General features: G+C 43.8%; 2 protein-coding genes across 2 annotated transcripts in view; both read right to left on the minus strand.

The window, feature by feature from the left end:
* Window positions 1–27386, minus strand: part of LOC135543620 (cysteine and tyrosine-rich protein 1-like) — a 387961-nt gene that overhangs the window by 334711 nt on the left and 25864 nt on the right. The gene's annotated exons all lie outside the window — the stretch shown is intronic.
* Window positions 1–27386, minus strand: part of LOC135543619 (amyloid-beta A4 protein-like) — a 39993-nt gene that overhangs the window by 11958 nt on the left and 649 nt on the right. Inside the window, 6 exon segments of the mRNA XM_064971041.1 lie at window positions 949–1116; window positions 1487–1782; window positions 2329–2513; window positions 4120–4232; window positions 4516–4645; window positions 7209–7376. Coding sequence (XP_064827113.1) covers window positions 949–1116; window positions 1487–1782; window positions 2329–2513; window positions 4120–4232; window positions 4516–4645; window positions 7209–7376 — 1060 coding nt within the window.

Here is a 27386-nt window from a genome sequence, read left to right on the forward strand (position 1 = left end):
AAACACACAAACAGGTTAAAAGATAAGTGTGTGTGTGAATGTATTCATCCATGTGTACAGTAAACTAGGGTTGGGCGGTATCTAGATTTTCACAGTCATACCGTTTTTGTACCATACCGGGGTATACAGTATTACTGAATGTGCACACAAGGGTTTATTTTTTTCTTTTTTTCTTTACATCTTTACATCTAGCCCCTTAGCTAGCAGTTAGCAAACCGGATAACATTTATTGGTTATAAGCCGTGGCGTAGCAAGCAACCCCACGAGACAGGGGTATAGTATATACATATATTATTTTTAACGGTATTGAAAATCATACCGTCTGTATTTCAAAATACCCCGGGAATACGGTATATCGCCCAAGCCAAAATACCCCGGTATACGGTATATCGCCCAAGCCACACAATGCTTGGTGGTTAGTGAGACCAGAGTGGTTAGCGAGCATGGTTAGCGACTAGCAGACATGGTTATTGTAGTTAGCACCAAGGTAGCCAGACGGCTAGGGCCAGATGCTAGCTAGATGGCTAACCAGAAACTAGCTAGCAGATGTGCTACACACAGACAGACAATTAGGCAAGAAGCTCTGCTGTCCGTGTGACTGACTTACTGATGATGTGGCAGACAGACCGGCAGTACAACAAGATGTAGTTAAGTGAGACCACAGGTTAACGAGAACTAGCGTGGTTAACAGCTAGCTAGTCAGAGGTAACTAGCTGGTACGGACACTACATGCAGACAGACAAGTAGTCTGTGTGACTGACTTACTAACAGTGCAGCAGTAGACAGGCAGTACAAGTGGTGGTTAGTGAGACCAGAGGTTAGCATGTAACGTGAAGTACTATTAGCGTGGTTAGCAGCTAGCTAGCCAGAGGGCTAACGGCAGAGGCTAGCTTTCAGATGTGGACACAGACAGACAGGTCGACAGGGTGCTGTCTGTGACTGACTTACTGACGTTGCTGCATACAGACAGGCAGTACTCCTCCGACTCAAAGTTATTGCGGTTGCCACCGCAGCCGCCATAGATGAACTGGGCACAGCGGCCCTCCTCATGGTCAAAGTACCAGCGTGCAAGCATGGCACGGCATGGGCCCGTCTCCGCATTCGCCCAACACACCTCTGGTGGGGGGGGCGAGGAGCCGTCAGCACACACACACACACAGTGCGAGTCCCAAATGGCACACGGCCTATTCCCTCTGGTCAAAAGTAGTGTACTATGGGCCCTGGTCAAAAAGTAGTGGACTATATAGGGAATAATGTGCCATTTGGAAAGTATACTTATAATCGAACAGGCATGAGCATACCAATGGTGTGTGAACTTATGGGGGAATGGGGATTTAGCTGAATTCTTACTGATTTACAGTGGTAAGTTTCTAGATTGTCTGCCCCCCCAATTCCACCCCTACATACACTCACTCAACCTTTAAATAGACAAGCAGAGTAAATGATGTACACACACACGGCCCCTGGCCCTCCCAGTTCCTCTCACCTCTGACCACTTCCTCCACAGACTCAGTGGTCGTAGTTGTCGTGGTAGTCATGGCGATGTTGGTGGTGGGCTCACTATCGTCGAGCTCGTCAATGACGTCATCATCATCATCATCATCATCATCCTCCTCCTCGTCCTGGTCCCCGTCTCCATCCTGGTCGTTGTCCAGCACCTCCTGCCCCTCCTCATCATCTTCCTCTACCATGGCTGGGGCCGTCTCCTCCGTCTCCTCCTCCTCTTCCTCCTCTTCTTGTTGCTGCTTGGATTCAGCTGGCTCTGCTGCCCCCCTTGCCATACTGAGAGATGGATGGAGGGAAGGAGAAAGGGATGGAGGTAGGTGGAGAGAGGGAGAAAAATAGGGGGGGGGTGAGGATGTGTGTGAGTGTACTGTATGTGTGTGAGTGCTAGTATAAGTAGAATCTCGTTCCCAGACACTTCCGCCCAAATGGGCAAAAAGTCTGGTGGACCAGCGTGTCAAACTTGGCCGCTGTTAGCCAACACAAAAAGACCGGTAGAAACTCCTGGCGCATAGGCATTTGCTTAATGTACCAACCAATCATCTTCCACAGCACCTTCCCCCTAGCCCTCCCCTGTATGTGCCTTGCGCACTTCAATTTATGTTGCCCTTATGTTGCGCCTCGCAGTCGTGTGATTAGCTAAAGTTAAATAACAAATATTTTACTCAGTAGGTCACTCCCATAGCATTCTATGGTCTCTCACTAAGGCCAGCTTTGAATCGTTGATATGGCTGATATGCACTGTGCGCAATAGCCTGGGGACGAGGACAGTATAAGTATGAGTCATGCATGAGCTCCTGTGTGTGTGTGTGTGTGTGTGTGTACCTGTTGTCAGTGTAGTCAGTCTCGGCTCCTCCCCACCACACATCCGAGTCATCCTCGTCCTGCTCAGTGCTGTCCGTCTCCCTGTCTGACGGACAGCACACAAACTCCACCCCCCTGAAACGGTCGATGCCACACGGCAACAGCATCCCGTAGTCGTGGAGATTTAAAGTTCGGTCTCCACAGGACTGGGTGAGAGAGGGATGGGGAAGTTAAATCAAGGGCTGCGTGTATAAGAGTAGGAGTGCTGATCTAGGATCAGTTCCCCACGTCCATGCCATTCTTTTCATGGTTATGTAAAAGGCAAAACTGATCCTAAATCGGCACTGAGATAATTTATCCATATGGCTCCAGGTTTTGTTAATTATACACTACATGAACAAAAGTATCTGGACACCTGCTTGACAAACATCTCATTCCAAAATCATGGGCATCAATATGGAGTTGGTCCCCCCTTGGCTGCTATAAACAGCATCCACTCTTATGGGAAGGCTTTCCACTAGATGTCAGAACATTGCAGTGGGGACTTGCACTGACGTTGGGCGATTAGGCCTGGCTGCAGTCAACATTCCAATTCATCCCAAAGGTGTTCGATGGGGTTGAGGACAGGGTTCTGTGCAGGCCAGTCAAGTTCTTCCACAGAGATCTCGACAAACCATTTTTGTATGGCCCTCGCTTTATGCACGGGCCATTGTCAATGAAACAGGAAAGGGCCTTCCCCAAACTGTTGCTACAAAGTTGGACGCATAGAATTGTCTAGAACGTTGTAGCGTTACGATTTCCCTTCACTGGAACTAAGGGGTCTCGGCCAAACCATGAAAAACAGCCCCAGACCATTATTCTTCTTCCACCCAACTTTACAGTTGGTACTATGCATTGGGGCATGTAGCATTCTCCAGGCTTCCGCCAAACCCAGATTTGTCCGTTGGGCCCCCAGATGGTGAAGCTTGAATCACTACTCTGAAGAACACGTTTCCACTGCTCCAGAGTCCAATGGCAGTGAGCTTTCCACCACACCAGCCAACACTTGGCATTGCGTATGGTGATCTTAGGCTTGTGTGCGGCTGCTTGGCCATAGAAACCCAATTCATGAAGCTCCCGACGAACAGTTGTTGTGGTGTCCTTGCTTCCAGAGGCAGTTTGGAACTCGGTAGTAAGTGTTGCAACCAAGGACAGATGATTTTGACGCGCTACGCACTTCAGCACTCGCGTGCCTAACACTTTGTGACTGAGCCGTTGTTGCTCCTAGACGTTTCCACTTCACAATAATAAGACTTATAGTTGACCGGGGCAGCTCTAAAGGGGCAGAAACCTTACAAACTGACTTGTTGGAAAGGTGGCATCCTAAGACAGTGTCGCATTGAAAGTCACTGAGCTCTTCATTAAGGCCAATGTTTGTCTAGGGAGATTGCATGGCTATATACTTGATTTTATATACCTGTCAGCAACAGGTGTGGCAGAAATAGCCAAATACACTAATTTAAAGGGTCCACAAACTTTTGTATATATAGTGTATTACTATACACTCACTTCGTAGATGTTTTTATTTTATGCACTTCAGGGTGGTGTATATGGGGATATTATATGGCCTAATGAACTAGTAAGTACTCTGTATCCAACTAAGACAGATAAAGATAAGAATATATTTTTTATTATTTTACCCTATAAGACAAACAGACATACAAACAATCAAGACAGACACAGAGGGTCAACACTTGTGGGTGCTGCCCCTACTGAAGATGGAGTGGCTTTCTGTAGAGTGTGTAGCACATATATGTGTACACGTGATCTCACCTCTTTGGCCACAGTGTGCCAGTGCAGGTGGCTCTCACACATGTCCATGCGCTCCTGGTGCAGGAACTTGCACTTATCAGGAACCAGCAGGGCATCACTGACAAACTCCCCCACTGCAACATACACAGACGGAGCCAAATAATCAGACAGAAGAACAAATAAAATAAAAACTGCCAACAACAAAATAACCACTTTTTACTAAGGGATGGAACTCAAATAGTACAAACGGCACACATCAATTTCTCAATTTATCCCTTAATCTCATTTTCGCTCCCATAAATCTATTTCTCTCCCCCCTCACATACACAACACATATTTTCCCCATACACACACACAACCCCACCCATCTGTCCCACACACAGACCTCCCTACCCCCCACACACAGTGCATTTATACCTAGGCATCGGTAGGGCACCACAATGTGCAGATGACTGCGGCACTGCTTGCGGCCCTTCTTGCACCAGTTCTGGACGCTGACTGGCTGGTTGGCCTCCACCACGTTGGTGATCTGCAGCTCAGGGTATACCTGGGAGAGAAGAAAGTACGGAGTCTGTATCATTATCTCCTTTCACCCCCCCCCCCATCCCATTTTCTATCTATGATTGATCTCTCCCTCTCCCCCACATCATCACCCATCTGTCCCACCAGCCGTTCACAGGGCGGTGAGCACTCTTTCGCTCTCTCCCAATCACTATTCGTCTACTATCCTCCCATCTGTCCCTACCATCCGGTCACAGCCCTCATTCTTACTTACTACCAATGCCTCTCTCCCCCCTCTCTATTATATAGTGTATTGATATTGTGTGTAGGTCGCGTGTGGCTCAGTTGGTAGAGCATGGCACCTGCAACGCCAGGGTTGTTGGTTCGATTCCCATGGAGAACTAGTACGAACAAATATGAAAATGTATGCACTCACTACTGTAAGTCCCTCTGGATAAGAGCGTCTGCTAAATGAGGTAAATATGTATTTATTATGGTGACCTAACAAAATGAATTTCTATGGACATTACAGTTGGTCCTCTGTAGCTTAGTTGGTAGAGCATGGCACTTGCAATGGCAGAATACTGCTACTACTAATTAGGTGGGTGCTTACAATTGTCCTATTTCATACGCGTGCAAGTGTGTATTATACACATGAGTGAATTGGAAATTTGTTTTTTGCATATCCCACTACCCCCCGAGATACCCTCGGAGAGTGCCATTACTGACGATGACCCTGGAGCAATTAGGGTTAAGTGCTTTGCTCAAGGGCACGTAAACAGATTTTTCACAGAGTCGGCTCAGGGATTCGAACCAGCAACCTTTTCGTTACTGGCCCAACACTCTTAAAGGGATACTGCCAACGAGGCCACATTATCTACTTCACATGAACTCGTGGGTAACATTATGTCTCTGTGTCCAGTATGAAGGAAGTTAGAGGTAGTTTCGCAAGCTAATACTAACTAGCGTGTAGCACAATGACTGGAAGTCTATGGGTATCTGCTAAAATGTATGCACGCTTTACTAAGTCACCTTTGGATAAAAGCGTCTGCGAAATGGCATAGATTTTATTAGTATTATACACTACCGGTCAAAAGTTTTAGAACACCTACTCAATTCAAGGGTTTTTCTTTTTTTTCCTTGTACAATTTTTACATTGTACAATAATAGTGAAGACATCAAAACTATGAAATAACACATACGGAATCATGTAGTAACCAAAAAAGTATTAAACAAATCAAAATATATTTTATATTTGAGATTCTTCAAATCGCTACTCTTTCCCTTGATGACAGCTTTGCACACTCTTGGCATTCTCTCAACCAGCTTCATGAGGTAGTCACCTGGAATGCATTTCAATTAACAGGTGTGCCTTCTTAAAAGTGCATTTCTGGAATTTCTTTCCTTCTTAATGCATTTGAGACAATCAGTTGTGTTGTGACAAGTCAGGGGTGGTATACAGAAGTCCATATTCTGACAAGAACAGCTCAAATATGCAAAGACAAACGACAGTCCATCATTACTTTAGACATGAAGGTCAGTTAATTCCGGAAAATTTCAAGAACTTTGAAAGTTTCTTCAAGCGCAGTAGCAAAAACCATCAAGCGATATGATGAAACTGGCTCTCATGAGGACTGCCACAGGAATGGAAGACCCAGAGTTACTGCTGTTGCAGAGGATAAGTTCATTAGAGTTACCAGCCTAAGAAATTGCAGCCAAAATAAATGCTACACAGAGTTCAAGTAACAGACTTCTCAACATCAACTGTTCAGAGGGGACTGTGTGAATCAGTTCTTCTTGGTCGAATTGCTGCAAAGAAACCACTACTAAAGGACACCAATAAGAAGAGACTTGCTTGGGCCAAGAAACCTGAGCAATGGACATTAGACCAGTGGAAATGTGTTCTTTGGTGTGGAGTCCAAATTGGAGACACGGTGAAGGTGAACGGATGATCTCCGCATGTGTAGTTCCCACTGTAAAGCATGGAGGAGGAGGTGTGATGGTGTGGCGGTGCTTTGTTGGAGACACTGTCTGATTTATTTAGAATTCAATGCACACTTAACCAGCATGGCTACCACAGCATTCTGCAGCGATACGCCATCCCATCTGGTTTGGGCTTAGTGGGACTATCACTTGTTTATCAATAGGACAATGACCCAACACACCTCCAGGCAGTGTAAGGGCTATTTTACCAAGAAGGAGAGTGATAGAGTGCTGCATCAGTTGACCTGGCCTCACAATCACCCGACCTCAACCAAATTGAGATGGTTTGGGATGAGTCGGACTGCAGAATGAAGGAAAAGCAGCCAACAAGTGCTCAGCATATGTGGGAACTCCTGTTGAAACAGCATTCCAGGTGAAGCTGGTTTAGAGAATGCCAAGAGTGTGCAAAGCTGTCATCAAGGCAAAGGATGGCTATTAGAAGAATATAAAATATATTTAGATTTTTTTGGTTACTACATGATTTTATGTGTATTTCCTTTTTTGTTTTGAAGTCTTCACTATTATTCTACAATGTAGAAAATAGTAAAAAATAAAGAAAAACCCTTCGATGATTAAGTGTTCTGAAGTGTTCTACTTTTGACTGGAAGTGTATATTATCTCCATACCTCCTGACAGTACTGCAGGATGCCCTCCTTGGTGCCGATACAGCTCTTGGTGCCGGAAGGGTCTGACTCCCACTTGCCACTCTGGACATCCACGTGCATGTTGAGCTTCCCACAGAACATGGCCACCTGGGGCTCCGCGAGCAGGCCCATCCCACCATCTGTTGGCACCTTGAGAGGAGGGCGGGAGGGAGGGACAAAAAGAGATATGTTCATTTACTCTCATTCTGTAGTATTACAATGTGCCAATGGCAGCTATACAGGTAGGCATGTGCGAGAAGTAAGAAACCTAAATGGTCAGCAGAAAATACTTGATACAACATTTTACTAAATAGGTTCCTTTCATTTAACTTTTATTTCTACAGGTTGTCATTGTTGTTTGCCAGGGAGACCTGTTCAAGATGGCAGCAGTTTCTAACACTTGCTCCACAAAGAATTGACAATACATGACACGTAGAACAATATAATAAAGAATGTTTAAAAATACATTTTCATAAAACTTCATAATGATGTAGAGAAGGGATGGATGGAGGGAATAGAGGAATGGGGGGGAAAAACTACAAATGTGTAAGAAAGGGAGAGAAAGGGGCAATGATTAAAGAAAAAAAGAGAGGAGAGGCAAGAATAAGAGGAGAAAAAGATGGAAAAATAGGGGGAAGACGGCTTGAGGTGTAAGCGGGGAAAAGACAAAAGGGTTGAGGGAGGAGATATAGGCCCTTTATTCGTAAACTACTTTTGACCAGGGCCCAATTGAGTGCCCTTTGGGATAGAGGCACAGATTAGAGTTTGGGTGCCGTTTCAGGCATTGACTTGTTACATCAACGAAATCAAATCAAATGTTATTTGTCACATACACATGGTTAGCAGATGTTAATGCGAGTGTAGCGAAATGCTTGTGCTTCTAGTTCCGACAATGCAGTAATAACCAACAAGTAATCTAACTAACAATTCTAAAACTACTGTCTTATACACACAAGTGTAGGGGGATAAAGAATATGTACATAAAGATATATGAATGAGTGATGGTACAGAGCAGCATAGGCAAGATACAGTAGATGGTATTGAGTACAGTATATACATATGAGATGAGTATGTAAAAAAAGTGGCATAGTTCAAGTGGCTAGTGATACATGTATTACATAAAGATGCAGTAGATGATATAGAGTACAGTATAAACATATACATATGAGATGAATAATGTAGGGTATGTAAACATTATATTAGGTAGCATTGTTTAAAGTGCTAGTGATATATTTGACATCATTTCCCATGAATTCCCATTATTAAAGTGGCTAGAGTTGAGTCAGTGTGTTGGCAGCAGCCACTCAATGTTAGTGGTGGCTGTTTAACAGTCTGATGGCCTTGAGATAGAAGCTGTTTTTCAGTCTCTCAGTCTCAGCTTTGAAGCCCCTGTACTGACCTCGCCTTCTGGATGATAGCGGGGTGAACAGGCAGTGGCTCGGTGGTTGTTGTCCTTGATGATCTTTATGGCCTTCCTGTAACATCGGGTGGTGTAGGTGTCCTGGAGGGCAGGTAGTTTGCCCCCGGTGATGCGTTGTGCAGACCTCACTACCCTCTGGAGAGCCTTACGGTTGTGGGCGGAGCAGTTGCCGTACCAGGCGGTGATACAGCCCGCCAGGATGCTCTCGATTGTGCATCTGTAAAAGTTTGTGAGTGCTTTTGGTGACAAGCCGAATTTCTTCAGCCTCCTGAGGTTGAAGAGGCGCTGCTGCGCCTTCTTCACGATGCTGTCTGTGTGGGTGGACCAATTCAGTTTGTCTGTGATGTGTATGACGAGGAACTTAAAACTTACTACCCTCTCCACTACTGTTCCATCGATGTGGATAGGGGGGTGTTCCCTCTGCTGTTTCCTGAAGTCCACAATCATCTCCTTAGTTTTGTTGACATTGAGTGTGAGGTTATTTTCCTGACACAACACTCCAAGGGCCCTCACCTCCTCCCTGTAGGCCGTCTCGTCGTTGTTGGTAATCAAGCCTACCACTGTTGTGTCGTCCGCAAACTTGATGATTGAGTTGGAGGCGTGCGTGGCCACGCAGTCGTGGGTGAACAGGGAGTACAGGAGAGGGCTCAGAACGCACCCTTGTGGGGCCCCAGTGTTGAGGATCAGCGGGGTGGAGATGTTGTTGCCTACCCTCACCACCTGGGTGCGGCCCGTCAGGAAGTCCAGTACCCAGTTGCACAGGGCGGGGTCGAGACCCAGGGTCTCGAGCTTGATGACGAGCTTGGAGGTTACTATGGTGTTAAATGCCGAGCTGTAGTCGATGAACAGCATTCTCACATAGGTATTCCTCTTGTCCAGATGGGTTAGGGCAGTGTGCAGTGTGGTTGAGATTGCATCGTCTGTGGACCTATTTGGGCGGTAAGCAAATTGGAGTGGGTCTAGGATGTCAGGTAGGGTGGAGGTGATATGGTCCTTGACTAGTCTCTCAAAGCATTTCATGATGACGGGGCGGTAGTCGTTTAGCTCAGTTACCTTAGCTTTCTTGGGAACGGGAACAATGGTGGCCCTCATGAAGCATGTGGGAACAGCAGACTGGGATAGGGATTGATTGAATATGTCCGTAAACACACCAGCCAGCTGGTCTGCGCATGCTCTGAGGGCGTGGCTGGGGATGCCGTCTGGGCCTGCAGCCTTGCGAGAGTTAACACGTTTAAATGTTTTACTCACCTCGGCTGCAGTGAAGGAGAGGCCGCATGTTTTGGTTGCAGGCCGTGTCAGTGGCACTGTATTGTCCTCAAAGCGGGCAAAAAAGTTATTTAGTCTGCCTGGGAGCAAGACATCCTGGTCCGTGATGGGGTTGGTTTTCTTTTTGTAATCCGTGATTGACTGTAGACCCTGCCACATACCTCTTGTGTCTGAGCCGTTGAATTGAGATTCTACTTTGTCTCTATACTGAAGCTTAGCTTGTTTGATTGCCTTGCAGAGGGAATAGCTACACTGTTTGTATTCGGTCATGTTTCCGGTCACCTTGCCCTGATTAAAAGCAGTGGTTTGCGCTTTCAGTTTCACGCGAATGCTGCCATCAATCCACGAGGCTCCGGTGTGAGTTTTCCCCTTAGTACAGGTCTAGGATCAGCTTCCCCTCCCCCAATCCTAACCTTAACGATGTGTGGGAAATGCAATACTGATCCAAGATCAGCGTCCTAGGGGAAGATTCACACTACACCCATCAATGATAAAAGGAGAGGCTTTCTTTGAGGATCTTTGATGGTGATAGAAAAGATTGCTACTGTAGACTTTCCTACTGAATTGTGATTGACAAACCCATAGCACCACTACAGACTCTTACGAAACCTCCCCAAACCTATCAAGCTTTTACACACACACGCAAGCACATTGGACTGCATGCACGCACACTCGCACACAGACAAACACACATGCACGTATCCTAGATATCCCACAGGTGGCAGCACTGAGAAAGAACATGTACTGTAGTATGCTAGCCTGCCAAGGGGTTTTCATGCTTGGCTTGGCTTACGTGTGTGTGTGCGCGCCTTTGTTGTCCATCCGGTGCCTATTCACGGGTACTAATTATATTATGTAACTGTATTCATGTGTGTACATCTATCTGAGAGTATGTGAGTGTGTATATGTGTGTCCATTGCTACTGCATAAGGAAGTTTTGTAATGAGAATCCTGTAAGGGAGGTGGGGACAAACAAAAGACTGAAAGACAGCATTGTACTAGGGAACGAGGGAGGAGAGCGAGAGAGCAAGAGGAGAGAGAGACCGACTGAATTGTGCTTTTCTGTAATCTTGTTAGTGGTTTGGCAGTAAAACAAATGTTTGTGAAGTAGAGGATGACATACTGTGAATGGACTTGATTCTCTTACGAGCTAATGCACAATGTAATATGTAATCCTTACACACACACACACACACACACACACACACACACACGTGCACTGTACATGCACACATTCTGGCATGCACGTCTACAAACACAAACAAAGTCAGACAGATCAGATTGCAGTGTAGTTCTATGAGGGACGGATGTGTCGCCTAAAGAAGTTCATGTCCTTCAAGTCAACCTGCTTGGCCACATGCCCTAGCGCCATGGAAATCTGTAAATCCCTCACACACGCGGAATCAGTAGAAAAACAGGTGAAATCCCCTGTGTTCGTGTTTTCCATCAATCAAATTTATTTATAAAGCCCTTTTTACATCCGCAAAAGGTCAAAGTGCTATACAGAAACCCAGCCTAAAACCTCAAACAGCAAGCAATGCAGATGTAGAAGCACGGTGGCTAGGAAAAACTCCCTAGGAAGGCAGGAACCAAGGAAGAAATCTAGAGAGGAACCAGGCTCTGCAGGGTGGCCAGTCCTCTTCTGGCTGTGCTGGGTAGAGATAAAGAGTACATGGCCATTTAAGGCCAGATTGTTATAAAACCGACAAACAGATTAAAAGATAAGTGTGTGTGTGAATGTATTCATCCATGTGTACAGTAAACTAGGGTTGGGCGGTATCTAGATATACCGTTTCTGTACCATACCGTCGTATACAGTATTACCGACTGTGGACACAAGGGTCGCTATTTAACCCACAAAACAATTTAGGAAACAGGGATCTTGATCCAGGAGGGGATTGAATGTCTCTGCTGTAACCAAGAATCTTGACCTTGACATCTAAGCCCCTTAGCTAGCAAGTTAGCAAACCGGATAACATTTGACACATCTTAGATGTATTATATTTATACTCAACTTCTAGTTCTAAGTAGGGACGTGGCACCCCCCCCAAGAAACTATGTACACATAGATTATTATTAACAGTATTGAAAAGCATAGTCTGTATTTCAAAACACCCTGGTATCTGTAATGAGAGAAGTAACCTAATGTAGCAGGTGTAACATGAAATGCCTGAGCGGTGTTTGTTTCTTTCAGCTCCCAACAAGGGGAATAAACTACTGTTGGGAGAGGTTCTGCACTGCACTGCACTGCTCAACCAATCCAGTAAATGTGGAGTTACGATGAAGCGTCGCCTTGCTAACGTCCAAAAGCGGAAGTCAGGCTCTTTCCATTTCCCCTGAAAACCGGATGCATCTAGTTATTTTACCGACCCCGCAGCGGATGTGAGGGAGGTGACATAGGGGCCGTGCCCCAATTCCTACTGTGCCATCAGAGCCAGAGAGGGGTGGAGAAACAACTCCCCAAACAACTCTCAAAGTGCAGGTTTAAAGGGATTCTGCAAGATTCTGAGATTTAGGTTGTTTTTCTACTTACTTAGAGATACTCATTAATACCATTTTTATGTCTCTGCGTGCAGTTTGGAGATTATTGAAGGTATATCATATCACTAGATTAGGGCAATTGCTAGACGTCTCTCGGTACAATACCCAGTGCCTCTCAAAGGCAGGGAAAAAGACCTTACAACTATTCCAAAGCTGGATGGTTGGCTCCTGAGTGGTGCAGCGTTCTAAGACCCTGCATCTACATGCTCGAGGCGTCACTAGACCCTGGTTTGAACCCAAGCTGTATCACTACCGGCCGTGATCGGGAGTCCTATAGGGCGGCGCACAATTGGCCCAGTGTCGTCCGGGTTAGGCCATCATTGCAAATAAGATTTTTTTTTTTACTGACTTGCCTAGTTAAATAAAAATAAATGTATGGTCTTTCAAAGCTATATATAAACTCAGCAAAAAAAATAAACGTCCCTCACTGTCAACTGCATTTATCTTCAGCAAACTTAACATGTGTAAATATTTGTATGAACATAACAAGATTCAACAACTGAGACAAACTGATGAAGTTCCACAGACATGTGACAAGAAATGGAACAAGGTGTCCCTGATGAAGGGGGGGGGGCAATAGCCGTCATTCCTCAAAACAAGAATATACTGATGAGTTTCAGAAGAAAGTTCTTTGTTTATGGCCATGTTCAGCCTGTAATCGAATGCTGATGCAAATGCTGATGATCCAGATACTCAACTAGTTTAAAGGCCAGTTGTATAGCTTCTTTTAAAATCAGGACAACAGTTTTCAGCTGTGCCAACATAATTGAAAAAGGGTTTTCTACTGATCAATTAGCCTTGTAAAATTATAAACTTGGATTAGCTAACACAACGTGCCATTGGAACACAGGAGTGATGGTTGCTGATAATGGACCTCTGTACACCTATCTAGATTTTCCAAACATTTTTTTTATTTTTTTACATCACACATTTCCAGCAACAATAGTCATTTACAACATTAACAATGTCTACACTGTATTTCTGATCTATTTGATGTTATTTTAAATGGACAAAAAAAGGTACTTTTCTTACAAAAAAACAGGACATTTCTAAGTGACCCCAAACTTTTGAACGGTAGTGTGTAATATATATATATATATATATATATGTTTTACACACACACACACACACACACACACTTTAAATAAATAAATGTATATACATTCATATTATATACAATGCTGCGAGCTTCAGGGCAGACCCAAGCTGATACAATGTTTCAAGTTCGTTGCAGACAGGCCATGCGTAGCCACTGTGTTGTATAGGATATTTATTTTTAATCGGGATATGTTTTACCTGCAGGATTAAATGTTGTCAATGGTAATGAAAGGTTGTAGACTCCTTGTGTAGCCTATTACCGGCAACTTTAGGAGATCAACGTCAGAATCTGCTAAATGCAGTAGGAGGATGGTCGGGTCAGGTTATCTTGATCTCTGGCTCCCTCATAAGTAATTTGTGTCTTATTTCATCAAACAGTGTGCTTAAAGCATCAGGCAAGGTCAATACATATAGTTAATTTCATTAAAACACATAGGGTGTGTCTATATGGAAAAATATACGTTTAACATATATATATTTTTCAACCAATCTATTGATCGAAAGAACACACAACATTTGGTCGACAAAGCTTTTTTTTTTTACACAAAACACTGGTAACTAAGAAATGTTTAAATACGGTTTTACCCACTTCATATGTATATACTGTATTATGGTCAAGGCTTATCCTATATAACTACTGTTGTATCCTTTTCTATTCCTATACTGTCCATGTCTTTGCACACCATCATATACATATATATTTATATTCTGGACTCTGACATTGCCCATCTTGATATTTTTTATTTCCTTTCTTTTAATTTGGGGGATTTGTGTGCATCGTTAGGTATTACTTCACTGCTGGAGCTAGAAACACAAGCATTTGCTGCACCTACAATAATATCTGCAAAATATGTGTACACAACCAATACAATTTGATCTGGTAAGGTTTGAGGAAAGGGAGACTGACCTTACCCACTTTGCACAAACTGGTTTAATAACGTTGTTTCCATGTAATTTCAACCAGAAAATGTGATGACTTCGAATTAACGTGGAAATCTGATTGGATTTGCAAAAAGTCTTCAACGTAAAAGGTTTTTGGGAAATTGTTGTGTTTTCACTCAACTTTAAAACTAAATCCAATTTCATGGTTAACATTTCTGTCAATTTCACATTGAACTCAATCAAATGTAAATCAAAACTAGCCGTTGAACTGATGCCTTTTCCCAGTGGGTAGATATGCAGTTAGAGGAAACATCTGCTTGTTAGTCATGTCATTTTCTTCTGTATATTTACAGTAGTGAAAGCGGTACCCCTCCCTTGTGATGTGTGCACAAGACCAGAGAGTCTTAGTTCTGCTCTACAACAAATCAACGGTGTCGAACAGGGTTCTCCAACATTTATCCCAGCCCTGCAGTTACTGACAAACTTGATTTCAGCTAATTCCGTTCCAGAGAGACTACCTTTATTAGTTTAATATTTGAATAATGTGCATTACTGCAGGACTGGGTAGAAAGTATGCACAACAATGCCTGGAGTTGTAGAAGCCTGGGGTAGATAGGGTCAGATATGTCATGATGCTCCTACACCCACATTATCGTCCCAACCCAAACCGTTTTACGTGGATATTTTCTAGTCACATGGCTAGGTCCAGCCGCTAAAGCTGGACCTGAGCTGGCCCCATAACATATCTACTTCCAGCCCAAAGTGAATAGAGGCATAGTTAGCTTGCCATGCCCCACTCAAATCATGCTGGAAAGAAGCAGGCTGGCCATCGTCCAGTCAGTATTCACTGGAAAGCGAGCCAAAAGAGCACAGTTCAGGTTGACACGAGTGTGAAAAAAGGTTATTGTTATAGAAAGACTACCATGACCCAATTCCACTTTGTTACAACTGCTGATGTAAAAAGGACTTTAGAATAAGTGTTTGAAATTTGACCCAGTTCCATGTCAGCCCCCCCGTCCCCTACTTATCACTTAGATGTTAAGCGTCTTAAATGTGAAGAAACTGGAACGGAGGCCTACGTGGAGCAATCCCCATATTGCTTTTAGACCTACCCGCTGCGCTGACGTGTGAACACTAAAGGAAAATTGCTCTCCCTCCCTCGCACTCGCTCTCAACCACTTTTCCAGTATTCAAAATCACCTCATCTGTTTTTGCCTTGTAAATAATGTCCTTCCTCGATTCCCTCTCTTCTCCATCCCCCTCTCTTCTCCATCCTGCTGCAAACAGTTGGGGGAGGGAGAGGGGGAGGGGTTGTCCTGGGGAGCAGCCAAATCCCACTGCAGTCTTATAAATCAGACTGTTCGGAATGGAAAGGTTAGAAAGAGAGAAAGCAAACAAAGCGAGAGACGAAAGAGGGCGGGATATAAATGGACAATGAGACTTTGTGCGTATGAGGTTCAAGTAAGGTGATGTACGTAAGGTGTATAAACTATGAGCCCCAGTGGAGTAGGGTGAAGTTGCCCCTAGACCCTGATTTTAGTGCAGGAAGTACAAAGCTGACCCAACGTTTAAGGTTAGGATAGGGGGAGGGAAAGCAGATCCTTGATATGTACCTAGGGAAAACTTCACTCTGGAGCACAAACCAGTCGGGAGAGATTTAACAGTAATGGTTTCCTAGGTGCAGGGTTCAAAACATAAGTGAGAGAGAAAAGAAAGAAAGACAGGAGAGAGAAAGCGAGAGTGAGAGAGAAAGAGAACAGAGGAGTAGTGGACATTATGAGAGGAGAAGGGGCTTTCCCTGAGCTACCTGCTCCCTCGCTTTCCTCTGCCCACTCTCATCCATCGCCTCGCCAGCATCGCTATCTCATCTATCGGCTGGCCAGCCTGCCGGCAGTAATCTGGGTGGGGGATTACGCTGAGCTGCCTGGCCGAGATATCCCACAGTGGTCTCAATCCACACTGATACCACCCATGGTACCCTCCTGCTGCTGTCACAACAAGATACTGTTCTCACTACTGCACCATCCAACTAGACATTGCATGTAAAGTACCCTATATAGGAGCATATTGGAGGTAACACAGACCTATGTACTGTTGTCGTAAGCACACAGTAAAAGGCTAATACAGTTGATTTAAGTTTTAAAAATAAAATCAAAATCAAAAAAAAAATCTGGGAAATATGAGAATAACAGTCCCGGCTCAAAACATCAAGAGTTTTCCCCCACACAGACAACAAACAATTTATACCTGCGCAATTAATGGTCAACCGTGCCACGCCAAATGCAAAATGATAGCACGTCAGGTGACTCTGGGAGAATTGGGTAGAAAGGCATTCGACATGCGGCCAAGACTACTCAGCACTCCCCAATGTAAATCTACCTTAATCCAAAGCTTGGAACAACTGGTACTAGCCTTACTAGCACAGCACTGGTGGAGAACGCTCCAATCAATCAAGCCTTTGGCCCCTGGTGCACTGCATTGGCTAATGATCCCAGTTGCTCACAGATCCACCAGCAAAAAGTTGATGCCATGGAAACTAGAACACATCATTAAAATAGAGCCGGCCACCGCCTGAAAACACAGGGAAGATTTGCCTCATCCTAAAACGTAGGCCATGAAAACAGACCGTTTCCGAAAATAAAGTCAGTCAATCCTAAACCCACGTACAATCTTTGGAATGCGCCTAGCCAGCTGGTGCTAGTAGGAACGTACTGTCAACGTGCTTACATATCCACCATAACACAGAGAGAAGAAGCCACGTTGATAGTTTTTCTAGGACAGTGTGTAAAGGAAGCAGACCTGGGTATATTGCATTAACAGAAATGACGGTAACCAAACATTGTAGATTTGAAATGATGGGAATTCATTTTAAATGTACTAATGGGGAGCCATCCCGCGGTCTCCACAATGGATTAGTCCACTGAGAAAAGGCGTCAATAAACACATACAAAAATAAAACCCTGTTTTTACTGTGTGTTTTTTTTAACTGCTCAACTAAAAACATTACCAGTCGACAAAATGGGGTCAGCCTTACACAGGACAAATAAAGTTATTTTCATTGAATTGGATCATGGCCGCATTTCAGTCGCATGACCTCGTTCGGTGACCTATATTGAAACCAGACAAACATAACAGGTCTCTATCACACATCTTTAAGCACACATGATCTTTGCTCTGTATTGTATCTAAGAGTCACACAGACATTGAGTCAGTATTGACTCATTTGGTTAAACAGAAAACCTATTGTCCAGTGAGAATGTGTCTCTGTGTGTGTGTGTCTGTCTTTATGCTATTATTGGTGGGACATTGACTGTTCCTCTAGCTCTACCAATGGGTATAGGGTGCTTCCGATTGGTTTGCATGGGGATCTTGTGGGTTTTGATCAGGGGTTAATTCTTCTTCTGGCTGGGTCCATCCTCTCCTTTGTCATTCTATTCACATTAGCATGAAGACGCACATGCACACCCGCACTCATATGCATAATGTGCATGCACGTGCAGTGTTGTACATACATGCGCGCACACACACACACCGAAGACAAAGTGTATAATATTGATTTGATTTAATCCTCGCGGGACCTGTTCTGTGAACCAGTCCCAAAGTCCCGGGGCGGCATTAATTGTGGCTCTGTTGCGGTGAGCTGTTATCGGAGTGTCCCAGGCCACTGGGATCAGCTTTCAGACCGAGGGAGACCCCCCTGGCGGTGCGAGTGTCGCCTGAGATCAGCTATTAGGTCTGGAGAGTGTCCTCTGCCTGTCCCTGCCCACCAGAGACACAGGGTGCGTCTAAAATGGCACCCTATTCCCCATGTAGTGCACTAATAGTACAACACTGTCTAGCTCCCTGGCTGTATTCGAAATGTGCTCTGGTCAAAAGGTTGTGATCTCTAAAGGGAATAAGATGCCATTGTAGATGCAGCCAGGCCGTATAGAGACAGACCATAAACAGATCGATAAGAATGACAGACAGATACTGAGTAGACAGACACACATCAACAATGACTGGGGAGGAAAGAGAAATAGCCAGAGGCCAGACTTGTCTTTTTTATTTATTTTTATCAGTAAAAATACTTTGAACTTAACTACTTCAGTAGTTATCTTTCTATTTTTAACTACTTTTACTCCACTACATTCCTAAAGAAAACATGTACTTTTTACTCCCATATATTTTCCCTGACACCCAAAATAACTTTTTACATTTTGAATGCTCAGGTAGGACAGCAATATGGTCCAATTCACGCACCTATCATCTCTACTGCCTCTGATCTGTTGGACACTAAACACAAATATTGCGTATGTAAATTGTGTCTGAATGTGCCCTGGAAGACAGCCAGTGTGCCCCTGGCTGTCCTTATATCAAAAGGAAGAAAAAAAATGTGCCATCTGGTTTGTATTATATAAGGAATTTGATGAATAGCATTAACTTTAGTCTGACAATTGGAGTACTTTTTCCATCACTATACATAAGTACATTAAAAACCAGATACTTTTACTCAAGTAGTATTTACTGATTGACTCACTTTTAGTTGAGTCATTTTCTATGAAGTTATCTTTACTTTTACTCAAGTATGACAATTTAGTACTTTTTCCACCACTGCCCCGGAGGACAGAGCCTTATTCCGTTTGGAATACCGGTTGGACGCCATGGGAAACTAGTTAGGAAGGAAATCAGTCACGACTTTATTAGATAAGATAATGAGATAAGGCTAGAGAGGTGACCGAATGACAGCCGGCACATTGACACATAGAAACATGAACAGGCAAGCACACGTACACACACATTCACTAATCACTTACCAAGCAGGGCCTGCTGTGACTTAAACCCCTGGCCTGAGCTCATCTTTGAACTCTATCAGTGTGTGTGTGTGTGTGAGTGTGAGTGAGAGCGACTCCATGCATGACTGTATAATGGTACATGTGCTTGGTCTTTGGAGTGTGTGCGCGCGTGTTTGTGTAATACTATCTGCTAGTCTCTGGGACCGGATCCTCGGGTGGGTTGGGTGTGGGAGTGTGTTACAGTGATTATAGGGCAGACAGCCCCTCGTTTCCCTCACGCCCTGCCTGCCAACATTCCAATTACACCCTGCACCCGGGAACGGAAGACTGGTTGCCGTGGCCATCGCCATGACGATGACGTCTATTCCCATCTGGTCGAGATGTGCTACTGTGTCCCTATGACGACAGTTGACAATCTCACCGGGAAGCAATAAGACTGGCTGTAACGTAACAAAATCTGGAAAAGGTCAGGGGTCTGAATACTTTCTGAATGCACTGTTATTTAACTAGGAAAGTCAGTTAAGAACATTAAGAACAAATTCTATTTACAATGACAGGCTACCCCCTGTACTGTATATATACAGTACCAGTAAAAAGTTGACACCTATACATTCAATTTTTTACTATTTTCTACATTGTAGAATAATAGTGAAGACATCAACACTATGAAATAACACATATGGAATCATATAGTAACCAAATCAAAATACGTCTTAGATTTGAGATTCTTCAAAGTAGTCACCCGTTGCCTTGATGACAGCTTTACACACTCTTGGCATTCTCTCAACCAGCTTCATGAGGTAGTCACCAGGAATGCCTTTCAATTTACAGGTGTGCCCAGTTAAACGTATCTGTGGATTTTTTCCCATCCTAATGCGTTTGAGCCAATCATTTATGTTGTGACAAGGTAGGGGTGGTATACAAAAGATAGCCCTATTTGGTAAGTCCATATGAAGGCAAGAACAGCTTAAATAAACAAAGAGAAACGACAGTCCATTACTTTAAGACAATGTGCCCCCCCCAAAAAAAAATAACAACCAAAAAAACCATCAAGCGCTATGATGAAACTGGCTCTCAGGTGGGCCGCCACAGGAAAGACCCAGAATTACCTTCACTGCAGAGGATAAGTTCATTAGAGTTACCAGCCTCAGAAATTGCAGCACAAATAAATGCTTCACAGAGTTCAAGTAACAGACATCTCAACATCAACTGCTCAGAGGAGACTGATTGACATCAGGCCTTTGTGGTCAAATTGCTGCAAAGAAACCACTACTAAAGGACAGCAATAATAAGAGACTTGCTTGGGTCAAGAAGCACAAGCAATGGACATTAGACCAGTGGAAATATGTCCTTTGGTCTGATGAGTCTAAATTTGAGATTTCTGGTTCCAACTGCCGTGTCCAAGAAGGAGAATGATGGAGTGCTGCATCAGATGTCCTGGCCTCCACAATCACCTGACCTCAACCCAATTGAGATGGTTTGAGATGGGTTGGACCGCAGAGTGAAGAAAAAGCAGCCAACAAGTGGGCATATGTGGGAACTCCACATATGAATGTTGGAAAAGCATTCCAGGTGAAGCTGGTTGAGAGAATGCCAAGAGTGTGCAAAGCTACATGATTCCATGTGTTTTTTCATATAAAAAAATTAAGAAAAACCCTTGAATGAGTAGATGTGTCCAGACTTTTGACTGGTATTGCATAAATGCGTGTGTATATATACACAGTGCATTCAGAAAGTAATCAGACCCCTTGACCCTTTCCACACTTTGCTATTTAATCAATTTTAGAACAAGGCTGTAACAATCTACACAGAATACCCCATAATCACAAAGCGAAAACAGGTTTAGACATTTTTGCAAATACAAAACAGAAATATCTTATGTAAATAAGTATTCAGACCCTTTGTTATGAGACTCAAAATTGAGCTCAGGTGCATCCTGTCTCCATTTTTTTTTTAATCTACAGGGAAAGCTAAGCAGTTCAAGACCCTTGGGTGCTGCCATAGATTTAGAGTAAAAGTGACCATCCAAGAAGGCTCAAGAATGCCACAGACAAAATTACACCAAATCACATTATATCTAACATAGCTTTGATTGGACTGATCATGTCAACATTAAAAAGTTTCAAAATCTTAGCTAGCAAGCAGTCATGAATCACATCGACAATCTACTGTCAAATTATTTTCAATCCCTGATTCAGGCTAAAGAGTTCAATGTTGGTTTCATCAGACCAGAGAATCTTGTTTCCCCATGGTCTGAGTGTATTTAGGTGCCTTTTAGCAAACTACAAGTGGGCTGTCATGTGCATCTTACTGAGGAGTGGCTTCTGTCTGGCCATAAAGGCCTGATTAGTGGAGTGCTGCAGAGATGGGAGAACCTTCCAGAAGGACAACCATCTCCACAGAGGAATATTTACACTTTATATTTAGGTGCAAGGGCTCCACAATACTTTTGAGCTAATATTCTACAAGAGGAACAGGAGCTCAAGCAGTAGAAATGTTGAGGTGTCGGTACTCAGCTCCAGTGAGCTCCTGCCCAAGTCAAGCACATCTTCTTAACCCTTGCCAAATAGCCTACATCTGTGTCTGTCCCGAGCTCACTGGTGTGGGAAACTGAAGGACCAGAATATTGTATACAATGTTGCAAGTCAAGCTTCTGCCAGACCAAGTTAATAGTTGATGCAATGTTACAAGTTTCGTTCCAGACAGGCCATGTGTAGCCAATGTGATTTATAGGATATTTATTTTGGTCAGGATATATTTTCTACCTGCAGGCTGCAATGTTTTCATTTGGTGGCTTTATGTAAGCTATTTTCATAGTTGGCAATAGAAGTTACTATAAAAAAATAAATAAAAGTGTTTTGCGTTCTTCATTTCACCAGTCACATTATTCTGAATCTTACTGTAGTCCCCAGTCACGTGTCACCTGGTGTTTGTTTACAAGCACACAAGGACAAGAGACCGGAGCCTTTTGAATCACTCACTTTTTGCGCAGCATATGCCAGGTGATCTAATTACAGTATGCAATTCATAACTAAATATCTTATGACAATGTCAACTGTCTAAAATGTGCTAAATGCTTTGCCGTTATGCATTTGCTCTGATTTAGTAGCTAGTTAGCTATCTAGGTACTGTAAGTGGTTAGCTTCTTCCAAAATCAAGCATTCACTTTTTAAATTTAACTAGGCAAGTCAAATTCTTATTTACAATGAGGGCCTAACCTGGCCAAACAATCCCCTAACCCGGATGACGCTAGGCCAAATGGGACTCCCCATCATAGCCGGTTGTGTTAAAGCCCAGGATCAAACCAGGGTCTGTAGTGACACCTCTAACACTGAGATGCAGTGCCTTAGATCACTGCCCCACTCGGGAGGCTTGGTAACAGCAGAGAAACCCCTTTTGGATCAAGAGACCTTGCTGGCTAATAGTTGTTTTATGCATGCAGCAAACTGTGAGTAGCATTTTTGAGTGATTTTTGAGTTTAGGTCAGAAACTGTACAAAATGTTTGCAATGCGATCTCTATGGGATTTTACATGTACTTGTTAGCATTGCTAACCTTCAGATTAAAGAGTATCAGAGGGGTTTGTTGTGTTCAGTGTCGGAATGAAGGTTTTACATTCTGGATACCGCCCAAGCCTAGGGCAAGTGCTCTACCAACTGAGCCACAATGGAACAAGTCTACTATGTGAAGTCTCAATGTATGAGACTATGATATATGTTAACATGTTTCCTAGAACTAGCTCCCCATACTGAGAATTAAGGTAATGCATGGGGTCAGCAGCATACCCACATATCTTAGTGGGGCACTGAACAAACACACACACACAAATGAATCAAGTAAAATTAAAATGCACACCCACACACACGGGAGAGATACACACACAAAACGAATCAAGTGCGAGACAAATACGCCCGCACACACAAATTGAAATGTACACACACACCCATGTTCCATTACTGTCATGCACACAATAGGCTATATGTCTCCTCATGCGTCAAACAAATACAGGAAACCCATCCCAGGTAATGGTTGGGACAAGGAAACAGGAAGTGGGAATAGCAGGGCACAGCCAAGAATATCCCACTCCTTCTTGACGCCACATACACAATGCTACTCACATTTCAGCTAAGTAATTTAGTTCATGAAACAAAGAGGTCCTTTTCGAGATATTAGATATTTTAAAACAGCACACTATAATCAACAAAGCAATTTCGAGCAACCGCATTAAATCGAAGCTCAAATCAACGTTTCGACCGGCACTGATTCAATTCTGCAAATGTCAGGTCATAGTTGACTGAAACTGTTGTAAAGTGATACGCATATAATAACTCCCTTCACAGCACATGTAGCAATAAATATACATAAGACCAATGTACAGAGGGACACTGTCCAGGGTTGAGCGAGGGAAGCGTTGGCCTGTCTTGGAGAAAAAGGCAGTAAAAAAAGAGAAATAAGGTGGGAATGAAAGGGAGGAATGGGAGCAAGAGCAGATATTGAACAAGGAAAGACTTAGGTCTGCTCGTTCTGAAGAAAGAAGTGGTGAAAAAAAGACAAATAAAAAGGAAGGAACGACAGGAAGAAAAGCAGTGAGAGAGCAGAGACATGAGTATCTCTGGGAGGCGGCGCTCTAACTATAGCACGGGTGCCAGGCGACCGGGGAGGGCACTACCGCCACCAAAACACAGGAGAAGGAGTGAAAAGAGGGGATAAGGAGGGAGGAGAGGAGGTGGGCAGGGAGGGTAGCTCAATCCTTTCAAAACAGACCCAACAACATGGGAGAAGGAGGGATAATGATGAGGGAAGGAATAGCCCCCTCCTCCCTATCCACTCCTGTCGATCTGAGAGGTTTGGATGGTTAGAACGATGGAATCAATATGGGGATATTTACACCCAGGCTGAATTAAGGTAAAAGTAAGCTATTACCAATACCTACCAAATTCTTTCAGAAACAGTCAGATCTACAGGAGTGTCTAGGTGTGTAGCCTGTAGGGGCTAGGGGTCAATTTGAAATTCAGAAAATACATGTTTTAGAGTAGTTATTTAATTGCTTTGGGAGACATTTGGTCAAACAGGACAAATCAATCAAGTATAAAGGAGGCTGACAAGAAGAAGGGGCCATTTTGTAGTCAGAGGGACAAGTGTGCAGCATAATTCCTAAGACACATGCTGCTGTGTTTGTGTGATTGTGTATTGGAGTTGTGTAGAGCGAGCGTGCATGTGTGTATTTAACTGTCTGCGTGTATGTCAGGAGCATTTTGCCATCGGATGTATTATTAATTAATATATCCACATGTGCTCAATCAACGGGTCACACAGATCACTGTCCCATACATCGATGTACATCATTATTGACCTTTCTGCCCTCCCTATTTTTTCTCTCCATCTCGCTCTTACTCTCTGCGGCTATAAGTTAAACGGTGGACTATGTCTACGTCCCAAATGGCACTGTACTCTTTATGTAGCTCGCTACTTTTGGCCAGAGCCCTATTGGTAAGGCGACATAAGGAATAGGGTGCCATTTGGGACTCAATCTATAAGCCACAGTGAGTCAGCCCCCTGAAAACAGATATCACCACGAACAACCATCACAGCTTGATTATTTTCCACCAGGCTCTTTGACTGCGCTTGGTCGCTCAATCAGATTATTAAGTTCCAGGTTTGTATGTGCGGACGTGAAGGTCACACACACAACGCGGGCCACTTCAGTCACGCGGCGGCCATGACGGTGACACTGACAGTTAAGACGTGATCCACTGGCCTGTACAGGGCAGCGGTGGGGTTGCCATAGCAGCAGGGATATAGGGCGTGTTCCAGGTCATCCAGGTCGTCATTATTGCAGATGATCAGAACTCACAAAGCCTGGAGATTCAGGAGCTACTTTATTATGATGAGATGTGCAGTGTGACTGCAAAAAGACAACCTGGAACACACCCATTCTCTCCTGGTTGGAGGTGGGGTCCCTGATAACTCATCCAGGTTTCATTGGGGAGCATTGGAATGGAACAGCACCTGCACAGAACCACTGATCTGTATAGATGAGGGATTGTGAAGAGTGGGGCTTGAGTCGCTTCTCATTCGAGCCCATCCTGATGTTGTGAGAGCCTCTAAAATGTTGTCTGTGAAGCTCTTCGGGGTTGTGTTCATTAGGGCACACCGTCGCAAAATGTTTTGCAACGTTAAAACAACATCTCTTATTGGACAAGTACAGGTAGTCACTCCCTGTTTCACTCCATTTCATGCCAACTGAACACGGCCCAGGGATAGCAAGAAAGAGATAACCAGCCACAGATGCTATCTGAAAGGCCAGGTTACAGAGCACAAAGCCAGCCTTACACCACCATGCCAGGTGTTTTCACTGAGATCAGCTCCCTTGAAAACCTTCCATGCCATTAAAGGGATAGGTGACATGACCGTTTCAGACGAACACATTACTTAAAGGTGAGGATGTCCAGTATGGCTACATGGGAGATAGAGGGTCCAAAATACAACAAATCCTGAAAGGGGAGGAACATCCCAACGTGGGGAGAACACAACAGCCCCATAACAACATAACAAATAACATGACAACGCCATAAAGGGCCAGGAATTTCTGTCTGGCAGACAGAAAGAGGCACTGCCACCAAAACATAAAAAGGGGCTTAATGGTTGGCATGGCATAAGAAACATCCCAAAAAAGAGACAATGATTGGCACCCAACAACTAACCATTACTAGGGTAGGAACTGTAGAGACTGCAACATAGAGACAATTGTCCCTTTAAAGTGCTATTGGAAACTGGCGATTTAAATGGATGGTTGGACGAAGCTGCAACATGAGCAGTGGATGCCAAAGGGAGACAATGGTTATAATGTACGCTAATGGGCGTGAGGCTGTGCTGCTTTGGGCTTGAATGACTGCAGTGCATTGACAGACTGCCTGGGTTGCTCTTCGACCAATTTGTTCAAGGATGGAAAACTGGAATTCAGCGCCCACACCGTACACTCCAGTCTGTATAGAGGCCGGATTAACAAGAGAGCCCTGCCCTCTGGGTCCTTAGACTGTTCAATGTGTGGCTTATACATGTGTATAACAAGCAATGAAGCATTATAACCTAAGTCAGCTTTCTTTCCCCCCCCAAAAAAAATCATGAAATTAATTGTCAACTATTGACAACCCACAATAAGGGAAAAACCAACTAACTGTTTACTTCTGTATTGGGAGGTTTGAACATAAACTTCAAACGTCATAGCCTATTTGGCATTTAATTGATTTAAAGTATCTTAACATGTTTAAATATCACCAACACCCTTTGGCTATAGTGAACTAAGATGAAGAATAATTGATACATATAGTCAGAAACACTAGGGATATTACATACAACAACTAGCTATGTAAACTGTCTGGAGGTGAAAAGGCCTAGTAAAACCTGAGTGACATTGACATCTTGAACTTGAGGTGTGTGGAGAGTAATGTTTATTGTGTGGCTAGCCTAGCTAGCCCACAGACCCGCATCGACCTGTTACAAGGATCACCCACATCCCACATATCCGCTACTGCCTAAAATAATTTGTTAAAATTCAAACCGCAGTTCCCACACTCAGACACACCAAATGTAGCAAGTCAGCCGCAATTGCAGTGTAACGTTTGTGTAACACTGTAAGACTGTCTTAAGAGAACAATTGTGGTCGCTCTCTTTACAAGGCCAAATTCACACCGACATGGCATGTCGCCTGAGAGAGACGGATGATCAGTGATTATGTGCAAAATCTCTGCCTGTGTTCATGGAATGCTGCAGTGCACCGCCGCCATCTTACTTCTGTCTCACAACATTATCTTTATTCTCGAGTTTACATGAAACAGGTTGACATAGGGAAAACAGGCGATTTTACCCTTATCCAAGGACGCAATGTGCAGAATGAGTGGGTAATAGGTCTACTCTTTGGCTCTTTTTTGGGAGTAACGTATGTCTTTAGGCTACAGAAAGCTTAATCTAAGGGAAGGAATAACCCACTATAACGTTAGATGTTTATTTTCACGCCCACCACCTCAAAAATATATTCGAACCAAATACTACACAAGTGTCTACAAAATGGTGTTCACATTACCCATAAGCTCCGGATACAATAACCAATATTGCCACTACAGAAACCTGTTTGGACTAGGATGTGTTGAAGTGCAATTATGCACAGAAACAAATCACG

The sequence above is a fragment of the Oncorhynchus masou genome, chromosome 7 (genome assembly GCF_036934945.1).
Source record: "Oncorhynchus masou masou isolate Uvic2021 chromosome 7, UVic_Omas_1.1, whole genome shotgun sequence".
Classification (NCBI taxonomy): domain Eukaryota; kingdom Metazoa; phylum Chordata; class Actinopteri; order Salmoniformes; family Salmonidae; genus Oncorhynchus; species Oncorhynchus masou.